At 41.4% G+C, this 21,014-nt stretch overlaps 2 protein-coding genes across 2 annotated transcripts in view; both read left to right on the forward strand.

Moving 5' to 3' along the window:
• CR1 (complement C3b/C4b receptor 1 (Knops blood group)) overlaps positions 1–21,014 on the forward strand; it is a 241,277-nt gene that overhangs the window by 36,647 nt on the left and 183,616 nt on the right. The gene's annotated exons all lie outside the window — the stretch shown is intronic.
• On the forward strand, positions 486–19,892 carry LOC134409935 (C4b-binding protein alpha chain-like). Its single transcript, XM_063142931.1, has 10 exons — positions 486–900; positions 3,009–3,194; positions 5,488–5,584; positions 6,705–6,790; positions 10,334–10,525; positions 11,663–11,845; positions 11,981–12,022; positions 14,473–14,502; positions 15,646–15,721; positions 19,339–19,892. Exons 1-10 carry the CDS (start codon positions 819–821, stop codon positions 19,406–19,408), a joined length of 1,044 nt encoding a protein of 347 aa, XP_062999001.1. The 5' UTR covers positions 486–818; the 3' UTR covers positions 19,409–19,892.

Raw genomic sequence — 21,014 nt, forward strand, 5'->3', positions numbered from 1 at the left:
AAATGATTGTAAGGGAGCTCAATGCTATGCGCACTTGACTGAAATTTACTGAAACTAGGAGGGAATAAACAGTGCAGTATTACAGTCGAATGGCTGAAAACGGGAGGCCAGCTGCGCTACTGTATTCTTATAGCAAATTATCACTGAACCCTTACAAATTCTAGAAAAAGAGTACAAAGCAAAGATGAATACATCCGCTGACATACTCTGTAATGCAAGAGGCATAGCCTTTACAGCCATCTACATTATTATTTTTACACCATATGTCCCTGTGTCATTACAACGAAAGGGAAACCCACTGATGGTGAGCAAACGGTTACAACTCCTAGGTGTTCTCGTTTGCTTACGAGTTGGTCGCAAGAAACGCGATGGGTTTTGCTTCCGGGTGAATATGCCGAAGATCGGGCTAAACATTACCTCTACGGGCCCGGGTTACCAAGCCCGCACCTACTCTTTCCGTGCGTGTAGTACTAGAGCTATCCCGTCCCCGTCTCTCCGTGGAAGTGCCCCCTTCGCAAAGCACGCGCCACTGCCCACAAGGTCAACACCGGGCCCGTGCGATTTAAGGGTTAATAATGCCCGGGCCCACCCGACGGCTCGTGTCTACGGAAACGGTGTGAATGCCTCTCGGCAATAAATTTAAAGAAATGCTCCAGCGATCACGCCCTTTCACCGGAAAACCGACGCTGTTTCCTTCCCATCAATTGCTTTGACGACTCCCCCCCCCCCCCCCGCTCGCCCTCGCCGCCACTCCTTTCCGCTCAGCGGCTTTTAGGCTGAGAAAGCGCTCCCCGCCTCTTTCTGCCTACGCCGCCACGATGAGGTTCTTTACCTGCCACCGCGGTGGGCTCCTGAGATGGGCTTTGCTGTCCCTGTTGTCGTCGTTGTCCGAAGTTCACGGTGAGAAAGCAAAGCTTTTGGATGCCTCCCAGTGTTTAGTTCCTGTAATGAGAACTGCCGAGGCTCTTCCTCTTGCTTGGAAGGCCCAATAGTGAGGGGGTGACGTAACAGGTTTTCCCAGGAGGTTTGGGAAAGACACTGTCTATGATCAGAGGAACTGTTTGCTTTGATTTTGGTTCGATGGTGGTGGGGTTTTGGCATTAGTTTCCTAGTTTGTAAATCGCGCTGCGTTTCTGGGGAGAGCCCAGGGTTTCCCCGGCATTGTAGTGAGTCGTTTCTGCTTTCTTGTTCCTTTACCTTCTATTGTTTTCAAGAGTGGGAGAGCGAGGAAGCTGCTGCAGACTCTGCTTTATGGGCACAAAAGCTAGGGCTCCTCCGACACGTCCCTGAAACCCACGCGGGGTGGGGGAGAGAATTTAAAAGGGGAAAAGGGAAGGTCTCCATCCACCCACCCCAATGTAGATTATTAGGAAGAGTTGATTCGGTGCCACAGATTCTTCCTCCGTAACACCCCACCCCCCCTTTAGATTGCTTTATGATGGACTGAGAGTTAGGCAATGTCCACAGTTGTCCTAACGGGGCTGGATTCAGTGATGTAGCTATGGGGCCTCTTAGCTCAGTGGGTCCTAAATGACAGTCAAAGATCAGTAGGTGATGGGGGGCAGTGCCAAACAGGCTGGGCATCAGCACCTGTTCTGGCATGGGTATGCCAGAGCCCACTTTGATGGATGTTTCTCATAGGAGCATCCATGATGATTATTTCAAAAATGCTTTATAGTTAGGTGGTTACTACTAACCTAACAGATCTTAATGGCAGGTACACAAGAGTACAGGCAGGATTTTATGAGTAAATCCAGTCACTAGATAATCTGGTCCCAAGCAACACAAGGCTTCCATGGTTAAGACTAGGACTTTAAGTTGGGCCTCGAAGCCAAAAGTCATGTTTTCAGACTTTCTGTCTCCCACCAGTATCAGGGCATTTTGTACTAGCTGCAGCATCTGGACTGTCTCAATATTGTGGTACTCCTGTTTGGAGGTAATGGAGGCCAAGACTAGCTGCTCCAGATAAGGCTGCAACTGCTATAGAGGCTGGAGCTTGCAAAGGCACTCCACATTACCATAAACATCTCCAGATCTTTAATATATTGTGCATTCATTTTTAATTCTAAGCTGTTTTAGGAGCCAGTTTTGGCTGAGAAGTGGGGTATCAATACAATGTCACAAAATGACACTGAGCCTTCTGGATGCTTGTCATTAGTACAAAGACAAGCATCCAGAAAGCATGCAATTGTTGGCCTCAGTTTTTGAATGAGCAGATTTATTTATTTATTTATTTATTTTATTACATTTATATACTGCTCCATAGCTGAAGCTCTCTGGGCAGTTTACAAAAGTTAAAAACAGTAACATTAAAAATATACAAAATTGTAAACCATCCAAAACATAAAAACAACAATATAAAAACAACAGGCCTTGGGCCAAAGGGTACCCATCCCTGGAATAGAACCTCTTGGGACCACTGCTTGCTTCAGTGTCCGTCAGTGAAGGGTCCTTGGTGTTAGCAACATCTGGACCAGTAGCCAACCCATCAGGCTGAAAGTCATAAAACTGCTTGATGTGGCAAACAGTTTCTTATCATATCTTGGTCTGAATACCCCAGCATGGCCTATAAACAGAAAGGACGGTTGATAGGAAGCTCTGATATATGTCCACTTTCTGCTTGTTTTCTTTTGCCTCCTTTTTTTTTTTTAAACGGCACCAACAGGGAGGAAGTACCTAATATTCCAAATGCTGCTGACCATTAAGTTGAAAATGTGTCAACTTGGTGCATCAAATTTTACTAGAAATGAAGGCCACTTGAAACTGGTGCCACAAGCAGCATACAACCTGCATTTTGGGGGAGAAATTCAAAATACTTTGGTGAATAATATCTTGGCATCTTCCACCTCTTCACGTATTGGCCTAGTACAATACAGATGGTAAAATATGACTGCAGTTCCCATTAAAGAAAATGATAGGAGGCTTGATGAATTGTCCAGATTCCAGTGCTAGAATGAACCTTGTTGCTTCTCCTTGCTTCAAAACTTTCTGTCTATAATTCTCTCCAGGTAATTGTGGTTCTCCAGAACGAATTTCCTATGCTGAGCTAATTGGAACTCGGCAAGAAAGCTATCCTGTTGGGACTGTGCTGCAATACCGTTGCTTACCAGGGTATGAAAATATACCTGGAACAACTCCTTCTATTCAATGTCAGGATGACTCCACATGGTCAACACCTTCTGTGTTTTGTCGAGGTGAGTGTCTTTGCCACAGTTCTACTTTTGCCAACAATAAATGCTCTAATAAAATATTGATTGAAACATGTGCAAAGACCCGAAGCTTTCAAACATACGACAGTGAAGAGAACAATACTGTAACCCCTAGGCAGTGTCTAAGGGGCCATAGACCCTGCTCTGACCTCAGCGGAAAGGGGGGGGGGGAGTCTGAGATCTGACCCACATCCCCTGGCTCCTCACAGGCAGCACAGAAAGAATCCTTGCCAGCTGGCCTCTGAGGTTGGAAAAGCAACCTCAGAGAGGGGAGAAAGTGGGTGTTTCAGTGGGTGGGAAGGAGACTGGAGACGCCAGGATACGAGTAGTGTGAGCCTCTCCCAGGCTTTGCCTTACCTCTTAAATGCTGATGCTAGATGGGCAAAAAAGCCAGTCTAGCAAAAAATGCAGTAAATGCACAAGGGATTGATGGTGGATCTGGTGCCTCCTGACTAGGAGAGGCTGTGTGTGGAGTTTGGTACCGATCCTGCAAACCCCCAGCACTTCAAGGGTGAAACAGCATCACTGCTCGGGTGGGAGGACTGAAACAGGGCAAGAGCCGAGGGCTGGGAGTCAAATTACAGTAGCTTAATAAGGTACTCTCAGCAGCTTATTTTTAAAATAAGCTACTGTGAGTAGCTTATTAGGCCATCATGCTCTTAAACTGACGACCAAACGCAGCCAGTAATCAGAGGAATCTGAAGCAGGAGAGAGAAGATTTGAAAGTTGTTGGTTGGGGGTGGTCTAAATCAGGCATCCCCAACCTTTTTGGACCTGTGGGTACATTTGGAAATTTGAGACCATGCTGTGGGCACCACCACAAAATGCCTAATCGGTGATTCACCACTTTGGCGTCTACCTATTGCCTCTATGGATTGTAGGCTGTGTCAAACTTAGCAAAACCTTTTGTTTCATGTCTATTGGACACCACAACATCTTTTTAATAACAGATTGTCTAATTTGGCTAATTGCTAGTGGTACAATACAGCTAATGCTTCTTTTAAATATATGTTTTGGCAATGTCCAGTAGTGGCTTCTTTTGGGGAGGAGGTTATTAAACAGATACATTTTGTACTGGAACAGACTGTAATGTTCACTGATGTACATACTCTCAATTATTTACCTGCTTCTTTGAAATTAACAAATGGTCCATGTAAATAGATTTTCTGTAGCCTTTTACAACACTGGAAGGATAAACACTCACTTAATGCAGTGGATTGAGGACCTTACAAAGCTATTAATATTTATTTATTATTGCATATTTATTACATATTTGAATGTGTGGATATAGACACCACCTTCAAATGGAACCTATTTGGATGTTTGATCCACTTTTGTGGAACCTCATGAATTATTGCAAGAAAATAGTATGCATTTCATACAAATCAATATATGTATATTAAAAATAGTGTGGGGGGAGGCAAGAGGACCTATTCAGTGGTGCCACTGGAGGCGCCACATTGGGGACTCTGGTCTAAAAGACTTTAATGGATCAAGTGTTGGACAGTTGATCCATTAACTGCTCAGTTATGAATCTCACTGGGTGACTTTGGGCAGTTGTTACCTCTGAGTTTTAGTTAACAAGAGCAATGTACGGGGAGATGTATACTGCCTAGGGTGACCCTATGAAAAGGAGAAGGCTTCTGTATCTTTAACAGTTGTAGAGAAAAGGGCATTTCAGCAAGTGGCATTTGTATGCGTGCAGCACCTGGTGAAATTCCCTCTTCAGCACAACAGTTAAAGCTACAGGAGTCCTGCCCTCTTTTGTATATGATCAAGAGGGCAGGGCTCCTGCAGCTTTAACTGTTGTGATGAAGAGGGAATTTTGCCAGGTACAAATGACACCTGCCGAAATTCCCTTTTTCTATACAACTGTTAAAGATACATGAGCCCCGTCCTCCTTTTCATATGGTTACCCTAATACTGCCCTACATTCATTGAAAAAGGTGTGAGCTGATAATCTGGTAAAACTACAATTACAGTCTGCAGCATGTTGGACGTCCTCCTCTTCAGAGGATGAAGTGAGGCATAAGAGCAGCTGCACTCTTAACTAGAGTGATTTATCCACCACAGCACTGCATACCTTCCTTTGACGTTGGTTTATCCCTTTCTCAGAGAGGTAATATTTGAATCGGTCATATTTGAATCGCTTGCAAGCAAATTATGTATGAACCGAGTCACTCATCTGACCTGAAAGATATTTGCTAGGTGTCTGTAATCATTTTGTTCTAAGAATCAAGACAGCGTGTCATAATACTCGTTCTAATTTTTCTTTTAGGAAAACAATGTCGTCCTCTAGATATAGAAAATGGCAGAATAGTATCTGAAGTTGACCTCCGGCTTGGTGATGAAATAACCTTTGCCTGTGAAACGGGGTAAGTTATACGCCACTTGTCATAACAGCTTGGCTTTGGAAAAAAACTTGGGAGGACTTTCATAGATGTGTGTGCTTAATGTATTGAGAGTTAATATTAAAAATCAGAGCCATTAACTATTTCTTTATTATAATTATTTATATCCCATTTTTAAGGATACAAAACTTTCCAAGGAAAATTTCAAATAAAACCAAACAGCATTAAAATTGTTGCTCCTCAACCAGGGGTTAAAGGCTCGCTACCCGGGTGCGTTAGTAACCAATCAAACACATGAGGCTGGTGAATGCTCTTAATCCATTTATTTCCGATACTGCAGTATGGGGGTGCTCTCCGGTTCTACAAAATGGAGGCACCAAGAACAAAGGAATATCAGTCTATTTATATGCTCTGATTACACAGGGGGTGTTACTTTCTTTCTAACCCCTTGATTGGTCAGGACGGGGTTAGCAAGTTAAGTTACATTCAATTTGGAAGTTAAGGTGCACAGTCTCAATGAGTCATAGGTTACATTCGAAGCTCCATTGGTTGAAAGTTTTTCTCTTTGTCTGCTAGCATATGATGTCCACCATTAAGGAATGCAAATCTGGCATGTAGCCACCCTTTGGCAGAGAAGCCATCTTTAACCCGTGGCACATTACATTCTTTCACAAGATGAAATCTCTCCCTGCCTCTATCAATTACATTACATTAAGTCTGGATCAAAACATAACTCATCAGAATCCTTTCTTCAGGGCAGTTGGTGTCAGTTGACCCTACTTATGGTCCCTACCTGTGGAATACTCTCCACAGAGAGCGTCTCCTGCTAATTACTGCTTTTTTCCCCACAGTAGGCAAACATCTTTAAATAGTGCTTGAACTGGTTTGAATCTAACAGCTGATATGCTCTCACTCCTGTGTTGTATTAACTGATTTTTGAACTGTTTTTTAGTTCATATTAGTTGATATTTTATTAGTTTTATTAGTTCATATTTCTATAAGTGGCCCTGAAAGTGGTAACACTGTACGATGGATTATGAATAATCTAAAATAAATAAATAAACCTACTGGCTAAGAAATACTTTTTATTTGCACACTCATTACATCCAATGTACTAAAATGTCAGAGCTCACTTTCTCCTTAGGTACCGATTAATAGGCGAAAAGTCTGTTCGTTGTGTGGCGAGGGAGAACCTGGTTGATTGGGATAAAGAACCCCCGTATTGCCAAAGTAAGATGATATTTCCCTTTAATCTTGTTAACTTTCTGTCGGTTCATTTCAGTTAAATTACACCCACGGCCGTCCCCAACCAATGTACCATGTAACTTGGATTTGTCCACCCTACTCTTGTATTTAAACCTTGCATGGTGTTTTTTTTTTCTAGAAATAGAGCAAGAGTCGGCAACACGTGGTCATTTGTGGCCCCTGCCACTCACCGAATCTTTTTTTTAAAAAAAATGGTAACTGAGTGCCAAAATGCTCACATTTTTTTTGTTTGCTTTTGCCCCACATAACTGATAGTTAAAATAGTTTGAGTGTGTGTGTATGTGAGTGCATGCCCAGATTGGTGATATATACTCACACACAAAAATAAATAAAAAGGTTAAAGTCTCCCTCATTCATTTTAAAAATAAAAAAGAGAGTGGTGGCAATGAAAGAGAAGTTGTGGATAGCGTCACCGAGGGTAGTGACACCACAGTGGCCATCACCACATCTTGTGATAGTGAGTTCCATAATTTAACTATGTGCTGTGTGAAGGAATACTTACTTTTATCTGTCCTCAATCTACCACCAGTCAGCTTCATGGGATGGCCCTGTATTGTAGGAAAAGAAGAAAAATCTCTCCCTATCCACATTCTCCACACCATGCATAATTTTGTGCACCTCTATCATGTCTCCTCCTTACCCTCCTCTTCAAGCTAAACAATCCCAGCCAATGTAACCTTCCCTCACAGGGGAGATGCCCCTTAATCATTTTAGTTGCCCTTTTCTGCACTTTTTCCAGCTTTACAATATCTTTTTTTTTAGGTCTCGTGACCAAAACTGTACACAGTATTCTAAGTGTGGTCGCATAAGGGCAGTATGATACTGGCTGTTTTATTCTCAATTCCTTTTCTAATTATGCCTACCATGGAGTTTGCCTTCTTTACAGCAACCACACACTGGGTGGCCATTTTCATCGAGCTGTCCACGACAATCCCAAGATCTCTTTCTTGTTCAGCCACCACTAGCCAGGGTGGATTTGATTTAAATCATGATTTAAATCACTACTCAGAAAGACTCGATTTAATCATGTGACTTCCCTCCCCACAAAAGTGCACTCTTCCTCACGATATTTTACACAACTCAGAGTTACCAAAGACTCATTCTTGCTGGTATAATCTTAATATTTACAACCAGATGAAGGTTTCATTTTTAGAATAGCAACTTTTCAGATTAGTTTTACAGATACTGATTTGGTTATACTATTAGAAACACATCATAGATAGATAATTATGAAATTAATACGAGGTGAACTATCTCCAGTTTAATAGGTTAGTCATTCATATTTGGACAACTTTTCTGCTGTATTTTATTGGAAGAAGAAAAATAATCTTACAGAAACCTCTGGAAGAGCATGACATGAATTGATTAATGGAATTCATTTACCAAAAAATTTAAACAGCCTCATGCTACATAATTAAAAACTGATCCTTATTTCATGATGAATAACCTTTGGACTATAATGTATCTTAAATAGAAAACTATCTTTAGTTAGATTTTTCCTCAAAAAGCATTTTATTTAAAAAATCCAATTTAAATCAAAAAATCCAATTTAAATATTAAGAAAATCATTTTTAAATTTTTTTTTAAAGCCATTGATTTTTATCCACCAGCTCAGATCCCATTAGGTTATACTCGAAGTTGGATATTTTTGCCCCAACATGCATCACCATACACTAAATTACATTGAGCCACATCTGCCATTTGGATGCCCGCTGTCCCAGCTTGAAGAGATCTCTTTGAAGCTCTTCACAATCCCTTTGTGTTTTAACAACCTTAAATAATTTGGCAGCGTCAGCAAACTTGGCCACTGCTCACTCCTAATTCTAGATCATTTATGAACAAGTTGAAAAGAATTGGACCCCATACAGTTCTTTCTGGGAACCCACTATTTACTTCCCTCCATCAAGAGAATTTGCCATTTATTCCCACTCTCTGCTTTCTATTCTTTAACCAGTTGCTGATCCATAAGAGGACCCCTTCCCTTATTCCAAGTTTGCTCAGGAGTCTTTGATGAGTCTTTTGATGAGGGATCAAAAGCCTTTTGGAAGTCCAAGCAAACAATATCCACAGCATCTCCCCTGTCTACAAGTCTATTGACATTCTCAAAGAACTCTAAAAGATTAGTGAGACAGGGCTTACCTTTGCAGAAGCTGTATTGATTCTTATTCAGAAGGACTTGCCCTTCTATATGCTTACTAATTTTGCCTTTAATAATGCTTTCAACCAAAACATTGGTGTTACATTGGTCATCTTCCAATCCTCCACCGTTCTCTGGATATGCGTATCTAGTATCTGTGCTGACTTTCCACATGTTTAGCGTGACAGATTCTTTTCTGAATCACACTCTTTTGATTGGGCTTCCTCCAGGGGATACTAGCGTTTGAGAAAGTTCTATACAAAGTATGCTTGCAAATACTAATATACTCTACAAAGTATAGTTGCAAATACTATATAACCTACCTGCCTTTTCTTGGTGCAAAATCATTTTTCTTAGCCTCTGGAATTGAAATTGTTAAACTAAAGTATTAATATATCAGCCCAACTGAACTATTAATATATGAGCACATGGCATACCTACAATGGACCTTTCACTGCTACTCTTTATTTATTTATTTATTACATTTATATCCTGCCTTTTTTCCTCCAAGGCCTAATCTACATCAAGCAGGATATTGCACTATGAAAGCAGTATGAAAGTGATATATAAAACGCAGGAGCCATTCTGCTGCTTTATAGCGGTATGGGCCCATTGATACATACCATATACTGCTTTCATACCACTATATTCTGCTTGGTGTGGCTCCTGCCTTTTATATACCGTTTTCATAGTGCAATATCCTGCTTGGTGTAGATTAGGCCTAAGGAACCCAAAGTGGCGTACGTAATCCTCCTCCTCTCCATGTTATCCCCACAACAACCCTGTGAGGTAGGTTGGGCTGCGAGTATGTGACTGGTCCAAAGTCACCCAGTGGGTTTCCATGGCCGAGTGGGGACTAGAACCCTGATCTCCCGACTCTCAGTCCAACACCTTAGCCACTACACCACACTGGCTCTCATTCTTTGCAATCTGATGGTGCATTTTTTTGTTCCTTCTTTGGAGTCTCTTCTATTTATCTCCTGTTGTATCTTACCAAAGTTTGGAGAACATGCACAGTTCTTCAGGAGCCAGTGTTAGGAGGAAGAATCTATTTTTCCAGCCTTCCCTTTTTTCTTTTTTTTAAACTTGGAATGGAGTGACCTTCTTGGTGATATGAACTCTGTAGCAGAACTATGGTACATCTCAGAAAAGGACAGACAACTGCCTTTAATGGTATGAATGATCTGTCTGGGATTAAGGAAGTGACTTCTCTACTTTTGGCTGGTGGCAGGAGGTATCCCTGATTGATTGAAGTCATCTTGATTGAAACAATCACTTGATGAATCAAATAGCTGAACTTCTTTTCAATTATGACTTGCTTTTGCAGTTGTAGTTAAACTTGAACTGTTAACCTTGGTTCTTTTCCCCAGTAATTCCTTGTTTCCCCCCATCTCCAATTACCAATGGAATACATACTGAAAATGATGAATATGTATATGGCAATGCAGTAACATACAAGTGTAATGCTGAATTCTCCCTTATTGGAAATGCAACTATTACATGTACAACTGCAGAAAATGGTATAGATGGAAAGTGGAGTGGACCTGCACCTGAATGTAAAGGTAATGGAAGTTCATGTTCAGTATCTTATCTGAAATATGTTGAATGGCTTTTGTTGTGCATAACTACTGGAAAATATAATCTTGCTAGAATCCGTGAACCATGTAATCCACTAAGCACTGTCTTGCAGTGCAGCCTCCATGGATTTCAGTTGGATTGAAAGTGATTCAGTGGGGATGGTGAAGTGGTAGTGCTGACAGGCAACTTACCCTCAGTGCACTTCTACTTTAAACTGGGTCACTTTGGGAGGAGCTTATTGCCCTGCTTATTGCTAAATTAGTCAATATTTAGCCCCATTGAAAGCAAAGAAATTAGATATAATTATGAATCATTTGTTTCACTTAAGGCAGTATCAAATGCTGCGCCTGCACCCACAAGACCTACTGCTACTACTACAGGAACTAGCACTTCTGAAAGCAACTCTGGATATAACTTGTTTTTGGTAAAGATATTGGCTGACTGCTTGGTCAAATGTACCCCAATTCCAAGCCCTTGTTAGACTGTAATGAGCTTTAGTGATCTTGGAGGCATAAAATCCTTGAGATTATGACCTGGTTCGGATGACTTGATAGGTAATCCTCAGGGCATTGCAGTGCATGCTGTCTGCTGTTATGAATATGCAAGCCCCGGTCAGGGGTTGCCGTGGCTTGTAATCTCATCTGAACCCAAACAACAGAGGTTATTTGAGAGTTAAAAGAACCCTTGCAGAACTCATTGTCTGTTTTAGGACTATGCAGAGTTTGCTTAGCCCTCAAATAACCCCCATAGCCCAGGCTTGGATGACATGAGAAGCCACAGCAACCCTCAGCCAGGGCTTGCGTATTCATAATAACAGCTGGCCCAGCGTGTACCACAACTCCACGTGAGAAAATTAACCCACAATGGGCTGTTGTGTTATGCGAACTGGTTCTGTACCTTTCTTTTAAAAAATGATTCAATGCTTTATTTCAAGCCATAAGTAATCAATTTTGTTCTTGTGTGTCCATTTTGATCTTGGTCAAAGGCAGCCATTGTTAATTAAGTTTTGTTTTTGCCAAAACTGGGTGGTAGTTGCTCATTTACAAATTTAAGATTTAAAATCTCACCTGTTTGTTTTCTGGAAACACTTACTTAGTAAAATGCCCCTCTTCTCTTTCCAGTGGTCCAGTGTAAGAGACCACAAATTCAAAATGGAAACGTGGCAGGTGGATTCCAGGCTACATACACATATGAGAAAATTATAATGATTGAATGTAATGCTGGCCATACTGTGGCCGGTAACAACTTTATTAAATGCGGAGCTGACAATTTGTGGCAACCTGCTATTCCAACATGTGTTAAAGGTAAGAATCCTACTATACTTAAATGTTTTTCAGAAGAGTTGTGCTGAACTTTATGCTGAACACTCTGTGTCTATACAGAGCTAATCACTTAAACCTATTGTATTATTTCCCCCACCCTCTGCTCTTTTCAACCAGGAATTATTACCCCCACTGGTCGTCCGGGAGATGAAACTACGGGTGAGTCCTACAATACTTTTGGATCGATAATAAGGCTCAGTTTTTAGAATGCAAAATAATTTGCTTTAAAATATACACAGTGGTATTCCATAGAGATACCTTCATTCTTCTATAATTCAGCATCCTTCCATTCCAAATAGCATAGGCTTGGATACAGAAAGTATGCCTTCTGGCTTGGATTTACTTGTGGAGTGTTTCTGAACAGCAGACCGCTGTACCATATTGCAAATTGTGTGTGATCATTACTTTTGAACAAAAAAATGTGTGACATAAAGAGTGGTCTGAGAAACAAGAGTAAAGCTCCTTTGGACAGATGGAAGTAGTTGTATGAGTCTTTGGATCCTGGTCACTGGGGATTATTTAATGAGACTAGTTTAATACTCTTTAAGCTGCTCCGCTCCACTCCGCTCAATATCAATGTAGTTCAAAATGAATTTACATGCACACACCTTTACGAGTGAATTGTGAATTCTAAATACTGTCAAATTGAGTGAAGTTGTAGATCAAATCATACGCATGAGTCATCTGGACGAGGGGTGTACTGTAACGAGCAGGAACCAAGGCTGAACTTGTGGAAACCCTAAGATAAAACAAGAGTTGGAGAAACTGTCTCAGTGAAGACTCACACAAATGACGGCAGAGAGGATTAATTATATTAGGGCAGAGGAGGAACCTCAGGTCTGAAGGCCAAATAATCCATCCTGGGCTCCCAATTGGGACCTCCTGGGTTGTCCTAATGCCCATGCCCCCTTTCCCCTAACCACGGATCATCATTTGGTGGTTTTCCAGCTTTATCACCGTTTTTGTGAAAACATACTGAAAGGCTAAAATGCCTCTCCTAAAGCTTGGTTACTGACAGAGATTTAAGCTACAATATGCTGTTAATCTGGGGGTTTGGGCCCTGCTGCTTTTTTCCCCACCGACCACTGAAATGCAGCCCCTGAGAACTTCTCCAAAATGAAATTTGGCTCCCAGGCTGAAAGAATCTCAACAGCCCTGTTGTAGGAGATTATTGTGAAGAAGCATGGCTATGAAGAAGTTACGTAGCAGTTCAATAGTAGCCTTGAGATATTGGAATTTCACTGTGACATTGTGTTCTGTATTTCATCTGTATATGTTCCTTCCTAAGGGGAGAGCTGCAGTTCAGAATTCGTGGTTGTTATCCCTTCCAAACAGGGCATTCTCCTTTTTCCCACCCCATGTTCACAGTTCTGTTTTTCTTCCTCAATGGTTACTCTACATTCCATGGGTGCTCTGAATGCTCAGTTCTCATTGGGCTGTGTTTGGGGGCTTGGACCCCCTTAAGGGGGGGGACCTATAAATTTGTTGTACATTTGCAAACCTCAGGGTTCCCCTGAACATGCCGATACCTCCCTCTTGCTGCTGAGTGGCCCCTCAGGCTACAATCTGCATGGCACTCAACCCTCTGAGTTTGCTATTAGAAGAAGTGATGAGAGCAAACAGACTAGTAGAGGTCCAAGGACCGTACTAAGGGAAGGGAAGGTAAATTGTATAATCTATGTGCAGAGGCTATTGCCTAAACAGCTGTGGAAAGATACCTTCTGGAAAAGTGTTGGGGAACAGTGGGGATATTTGTTTTTATGTGCCTTTTTCTTTTTGGGGGTGGTGTGGTGTAAAGAGAACATTTGGTCTTTAAGTATCTGTGCTGTACACCTTCCTTGGTACCTAGTGAAGCCCCTGATCTTCATTGCTTACCTTATGCTGCCAGCACAACAGAAAGCAAAGTTCTGGTCTCCAGCAGGCGAAACACGCTTTCTTTTCCCACATGGGGCCTAGGAGCATTCACAAGAAAGGAGGACAGTAGGGCCATTGAAGGCTGAGGCTTTGCTTTCTGGTGCATTCAGCCTCAAATGTCCTTTTGATACAAGGGCTCCCACTGCTGTCTTGTAAGCTTTAGAAGGTAGGTAGTGGGAAGAGAGACAGTGGAGAGCTAGTGGGCTTTGTAGCCAGTGGGAGGGATGACAGGGAGCATCCTGTAGAGGAGACACAAGGAACCAGTGTGAGTGAGGGGGAGGGGCAATTGGGAGCAATGTTGTATTCTTCAGTTCATTGATTCCTCTAGTGAGACATATTGTTGACAGTCTTCTTAGCCATCTAGGAAAGGTCTCTTCAGATGAAATCACTTTCTCAAGTACTGCATGTTGATCTTGTACAATTTCTCTGTGCTGTGCCAGTTGGTTTCTTCCCATTATCAGTAAAACACCAGGAAAAGTGTTTTCCTGATTTTCTAGAAGAAAATTGCTTGTCTTTTAGTCCAAGGCTGACCATCTCTAATAAATAACATTTTGATTTTGGAAGTCCATCTAAATTATGATATTTTTTAATAGTGAAAAAACCATTCCTTGGTTCCAGCCAGAGAAATACGATGTATCTCAGGCATCCTTTGTAGGTTCACTCTTCTTTTCTTTTTTCCCCCTCTTCCGTTTTAGGATCTGGCAAGACTATAGGAATTGCTGTTGGTAAGTAGTTGTGGAGGGTGTTACGTCAGTGTACAACTACTGCTATGGTATTTTAATGCCAGACAGAAATTAACATGGAACACTTCTCGTGTGTGTGTGTGTGTGTGTGTGTGTGTGTGTGTGTGTGTGTGTGTGTGTGTACCTTGTAGTTTAACTGCTGAAGATTCCAACTTGAGGAAACTTTGAGTGTCTTTGGCAAGGGTTCTTTCAGGGTATAATAGGCATACCTAGCTCCAGGATTGGGTGGGATTTTACTTCTGTGAGACAAGCTTTGCTTCTTTGCACACACACACATACACCCATACCTACCTTTGTTGTTGTAATGGCAGACATGATTGGCTCCCAAATCCAGTAGGGATTTTGCCCTTGTTTTGAACAAGATAGTCTGTTGCCTGGGTATGTTCTTTCATTAAAAAGACCAGCCCTAGGGAGGAGGTGTTCAAACTTGAAACATTGAGGTGAGGATAGATTCCGTTAATGTCATACTATGCTTGCTTAGTCTGTGCTCCTGGGAACAGAAAGAAATGGTTGTGTTCTCTGAGGAAGACTGCACTTTGACCCAAGCAGGGATGAGCGTAGATCTATGGTGAACTCACTGCTCAATATATGTCTCTCTGCAGACTTACTATGCCTAATATTAAAATTTATATGAGTTGAGTGTCTGGGAATGCTTCTTGAAAATCTCTGGATAACTACCTACTATTAAATGGGCCAAGAAGGTAGTGTAAGCCTCATACAGTTTAAGGGACGCAGAACAGATAAGAACATGTCTTCATCTGTTGGAGATTTCTATATTGCTTGTGAAGGAGAGGATTGCTGCTTCTACTACAAAGGCAATGTGAATCTGGTACTGGATCATAGAAAAATTCGAAGCTAGTGAAAGTGGTCAAACCTATATAGGGCAGTCTTGACACTAGAGTTGATTATCCTGGGCAGTTGGATGCCCCTTGTATCACTTTTAATTGGTCATCTTCATTATGTTTTAGATTTCATCTTCTGCTTGGGGTTGTCTCGAATCTTTCTGGAAACTTGTTGGGGATCTCTATTAATATACTCTTCTCTACCTGAACAGAAAACCTCGTTTTACCATTTTCAGTATTATTACAGCATATCATTGGATTTCTTTCACTTTTTCCCTTCAAGGAGCTGTACTTGCTGTTATATTTGTGATTGCTGCAATTATTGTAGCAGTGAAATGCAAAGATCGCCTTAAAAAGGGGTGAGTCAGCCCAAGACATGCTGTGTCTGGTTCCTTGTAGCCGCTTTGTGAGCAAACGCATGCTTCTAGGCTTCCCTGTGCCTTTTATACAGCTCACACTTCCCATATAAATGTGCTTTGTCTGGAATGGCTAATGTGTATTTTATGAAGTTCCTAGGTTTGGCTTTGTGGAGTGACAAATCTTTCTCTGTTTGCATTACCTGTCCATTCTAACACAGGCTTGGCAATGCGGAGTGAATATTGTGGCACTGAAATCTCTAAAATCCAAGTTAAAAAAAAGCTTCAAAACACTGTGCTTTATTCTGAGATGTCAGAGGCATTTAAGGGTAATTGTGCTTTGTGACTCCTTGAGTTTCCAACTCAGTAATAAGATGAATTTGTTGAAGAGTCCTGTCTGAAGTCACTAGTGTTCTTTGAGACCTGTCTATTCTGTTGATATCTAATACAACCTTTACTAATAACCTTCTAGACAGATTAAATTGGGATTGTTCAGAATTCTTTTTCTGCATAACTGTTTTCTTGTTTGCTTTCTATTTGTCTGCAGACCTGTCCAATTTCTCTGTAGCATTATATGCATGATTTGCTATTTATGTGTGATACATGTAGATCAGTTCAGTAAACTTTGATTACTATTGTGTGTCCTAAATTAATCCAGCAATTTTTTCTACTCACAGGTACTAAGTGCAATAATCTCTTAACAGGATAGTTACATGTCATCACACTTTTCAAGACCTTATGAAAACATACTGATGTAATTCCATGGTTTTGGATAAGGGACAGATAAATACATCCAATTAGTTGGGAATCCTGCCAGATTACACCATAATATACCTATCTGTGGAAAGCTGTGATGTGTTATTTTGCACAAATATTTGTCATAGCGTAGGATTATATTAGAACTATCCTTGCAGTTAGATTCTTTATTTTGAGAGTATAAAATTAGTTAACTACTTGATCTTAACATGCTTGAAGCTGTTCATATTTTTCATTTTGTATTAAACATGAAGATTCACACTCTTATTCTAAGATTCTTTCAAATTAAAATATTACAACTTCATCAGTGCCAGTTATGTCTTCATCTGGCTGTATACCCTGAATAACCTACTTGGGTTTAGCCAAAAGACCAAGAAACTGTCCTCTGCATTCTTTCTTTTCTTTTTTTGGCAAGTTCTTTGCTGGAATGACCCAATGAACTGGAAATTTATTCCTTATTTGGACTTCATAACTAACTGTAATTGGAATATATGTAATCAGGACTTGATTTCAAGCATGGATGTCAGAGGACTGTGGGAAAGTGCCTATTTTGGCATGCACAGGATTTTGGTCTCCTATATTGGTTGACTTTTTCTCACCCATTTTTTCCTTTCTCTGTCTGCTAACTTGAGAAAATTTATTCTGATTTTAGGGTTGGAGTATCAAATGCTCAGGGGCGTCTATGGTTCTTGCCATTTCCTCCCTCCAGCAGTAGCCCAAATAAGCCAAGCTTCATGAACAGCTTTCTCTGGGGAGAGGTACAGAAGGCTGCAGCATAGAACTCCTCTTACAGTTCTTGGAATCCCAGTCATTGTTTCATAAGTTAATTTGGATTCTTGCAGTTGACATAAGTCTTTCAGTTTTGCTAAATTAATGCATTAAATGTTTGAGTAGTCAGGTTACCAGCTTGAATGGTGACTTGTATTGTGGGGGGGGGGAGGAATAGCAACTTCTTCCCACCTCTGAGTATGGTGGCTCAGAGCCTCCATACTCAGATTCCCACACTCACACGCTGCCAGCACACAAACACACATACACTCAGGATCACTCACTCCAAAACACATGCACCCACACATCCATTCACTCAAACAATCAGGCATCCCATTCAGACATCAATACACCCACACACACTCAGGATCACCCATTCCAAAACACACACACACACACATCCATTCACTCAACCAGGCACCCCATTCACTCACTCTCACTCTCCCCACTCACTCTCTCTCACACACACTCACACACACCTCAGTCTTACCTCCTACTTGCTTCTTCTTCTACTTGCTTCTTCTTCTTGCTTCTTCTCAGGCCAGATTGGCGATGTGGGTGGGGCTGGAGGACACATTCACGGAAGTCTGGGAACACATCCTCCACCCCACCCCACCCCACCCCACCCCACCTGGCCGATCCGGGCCTTTTCCTTGGCCGGCATGATTACACCAGCCAAGGAGGCCAAATTGGCGCTGGGGCTGGAGGATGCGTTCCCAGAAGTACAGGAACGCAACCTCTGGGCCAATTGGGGCCCAGCCCCGGTTGCCCCAGAGATCCCCATTTTTCCAAAGGTCTCCGGGGTTTTCTGGGTCATCTGGTTACCCTAGTTTTTACCCTGACAAAGAAAACACTTTGTGCATTTATCCTTGTCCCGCCTCCTTGCTTAAGTTCAGGAAAGCTACATCATGATCACAAGCTAGCCATATCCAATGGCCGCCCTCCAGAGTATGTTCGAGGAATATTGGGGTGAGAAATATTGACTTGCTGAAAGCTATAGTGAGCATAACATATCCCAATCTACTAGATTACGTTGACTGGTTAATAGCAAGTTGTATTTTGGAGAAACTAGATCACAGTTGCCTGTTAGAACGCTGTCTAAAGAATGGGTTACATCCAGTTATGGATTTGAGCAAGTGAAAAGCACCTTCTGCGAGCAGGGCACCTAATATTTCCTGATTCCCTGCACATTATATTGCTGCCTTTATAAATAACATAATGTTACGGAGGGTCTCCCAACCCCAGGATTTGAGGACATTGGGAGGCTATAATGCATAAGAAGGATCAGCAAAAATCAGGTGCCTTTCCTTGTTCAAGTGGAAGTTCTTTCTGTTAATACAAAGCCACTATTGGATATAAATAACACTTACTGTGTTAAAGACCCTGAATGTAAGGTAGAAGTACGGGAAATAAACTTTTGTATAAGAATTTTAATTGAACCATGTGATGGAATTCTTCTTCTGCTTGACTCTCCTTGTAACATGCACTGCCAGATGCTTAATATTCCATTGCACCATTTTGGATTTGTTGTGCCTAATCACTGATGGTACTTTGTGAATGGTACTTTTCATATGTGACATGGAATCCATTCAGTGCCTTACATATGTGTCACCTATATGCTGGGAAGTGGACAAAACTTGACCATGTGGCAATAGGAGTGCCTGTGGAATTCTGATTGCAGCACGAAGAGTCAGATGAATCTTGCAAGTGAACGTTTTTTCCCCTGAACTTAAGCTAGACATCTTCCAAACCTGTTTCTTTAGTGCCCGTGTAATCCTAATAATTTTTGTCAGGTTTATGTCTAATATCCTGCAGCTGCTAATATTCAAGAGAGTCCCTCTAGTTCTATAATTTCTGTGGTTTTATTTTGCTGGATAGAAATGTAATAAATAAATAAATAAAATGTTGGCCATTTCTCCCGGTGCAACATTACTAACTTTTCTTTCAAAATGTCAGCAACGTGTTATCAAATGGAATTTATGCACACATTGTTTTTCTTCTTCCTAACAGGCAGAACTAAATAAGAGAAAGTAATTCCTGAAGTACCTTTAACTGAAATACATAAAAATTTGAAAATTTATTTTTTTCCCCTACAGGAAAACTGCCTCTCCTCCTGCCTCTCCTAAGTCTTATCATGTAGCCCCAGACAAAGATCCATCATTGTAAGAAAAAAAGCTGTCAAGACCTTGATCTGATTGCACTTAACTTCTACAGTAAAATTTCAGTATCCTTCCAGCTGATTATTATTTCCCAGCAGTTTTCCTTTCAAGAACTAGACATGGGAATTGAGTGGAGATCTGAGTGGAAAGCTTCAGCAATTGTTATAGTTATAGAAATTGGCCATACCAATGGCTTCATGCACCAAATGCCTCAATGTTTGACCTCAAGAAAACCTTGCTCACTTGGTACTATTACTAGGCCTTCTTAGAAGATAAAAATGGTGTGTGGGTATAGCCCAGTCACCCAGAAAAAAGAAATAAAAGTATGCTCGGGCTTGTTGGGAGCAACCTGCAGGTTAGAGAGGGTGGTGAGAGCAACAGGAAGTGCCTTTCTCATGTGTTTGTGTATCCTAGCTTGTTTATATAGTTATTTGTATAGTTCTCTTTGACTGAATTTGTGTGTGTACATTTGCCTGGTGTGTGTGTGTGTGTGTGTGTGTGTGTGTGTGTGTATGTATTTTACTTGGATCTTTTTTTTTTTTTTAGGTGTATGATACAAGTGGGTGTCGTGTCTGTTTCTCTAAATGTCACTAGTTTGCTTTATGTGAAGAATATTTTGTTTTGCTTTGTGAGGGAAATATATGATTTGGCATTTGTGGTTCAGACTCCACACCTGCCTTGTACTCAGTTTATTGTCAAAGTTAATTGTCTCTCAGCCTCAGTTTGTCTTCTGTGAAATGGGGGTTGGAGCAGAAAACTGTGGGTACAAAACAGTGGCTTTGTTTTGGTGCTCAAACTCCACTTTTGCCTTGAACTTGCTTTTCTTTTAGCCTCACCAGTTTGCCTTCAAGGACATGGGTGTTTTATGATTAGACATACCTACCATAGTGATCATTTTGTGAATGGTCAATCCCCCCTTATGGCAGCCATTTTGTGAATGCCCACGACCATCTCTTAAAATTCCAAATGTGCCCACCAGCCCCAAAAGGGTGAAGGCCCCTCCCTTAGAGCTAACCCGATCTTCTAATGAGACAACTTCATGAACTAGGAGTCTGGCTTTCAGATCACTTAGCTTGTCCCATCTTTTTAGATATGGAGCAGTATATAAATATTGTAGATAAATAATCTTTGAAATTAAGCTTGTCAACATGAAAAGAGTGTTTGAGGCAACAACTAAAAAGAACAGGGTTCTTTATTGGGAGAAAAGGCATGTGGCCGCCTCTACCCCTTAGAGCTAGAGTCAGGAAGTCAGCTCTAATACTGAAAAAAGGGTTTCTGACTGGGAAAGGTCTTGGAGGGCAAATTTCATATGCTGGTGGGTCCAAAGGCAGAGTGGGCACGGCCAAAATGTGGTTCTTACTGATTTTAAGCCTGCTGAGAATTAAGCAGGACAAGTCTGTGCATGTCTACTCAGAAGTAAGCAGGGCTCAATCACTCAGCAGGACTTTCAAATAGCATCCCAAATACAGGACTTTGCATGTCTACTCAGAAGTAAGCATGAGCAGCATGTCCACTCACAAGTAAGCAAGACAAGTTTCTGGAGTAAGTAGGGCAGGATCACTCATCAGCTCCTGTCGGCTCTACCTAGCAGAAAAAGCTCTAACCTCCAAACA

The sequence above is a fragment of the Elgaria multicarinata genome, chromosome 1 (assembly GCF_023053635.1).
Source record: "Elgaria multicarinata webbii isolate HBS135686 ecotype San Diego chromosome 1, rElgMul1.1.pri, whole genome shotgun sequence".
Lineage (NCBI taxonomy): Eukaryota > Metazoa > Chordata > Lepidosauria > Squamata > Anguidae > Elgaria > Elgaria multicarinata.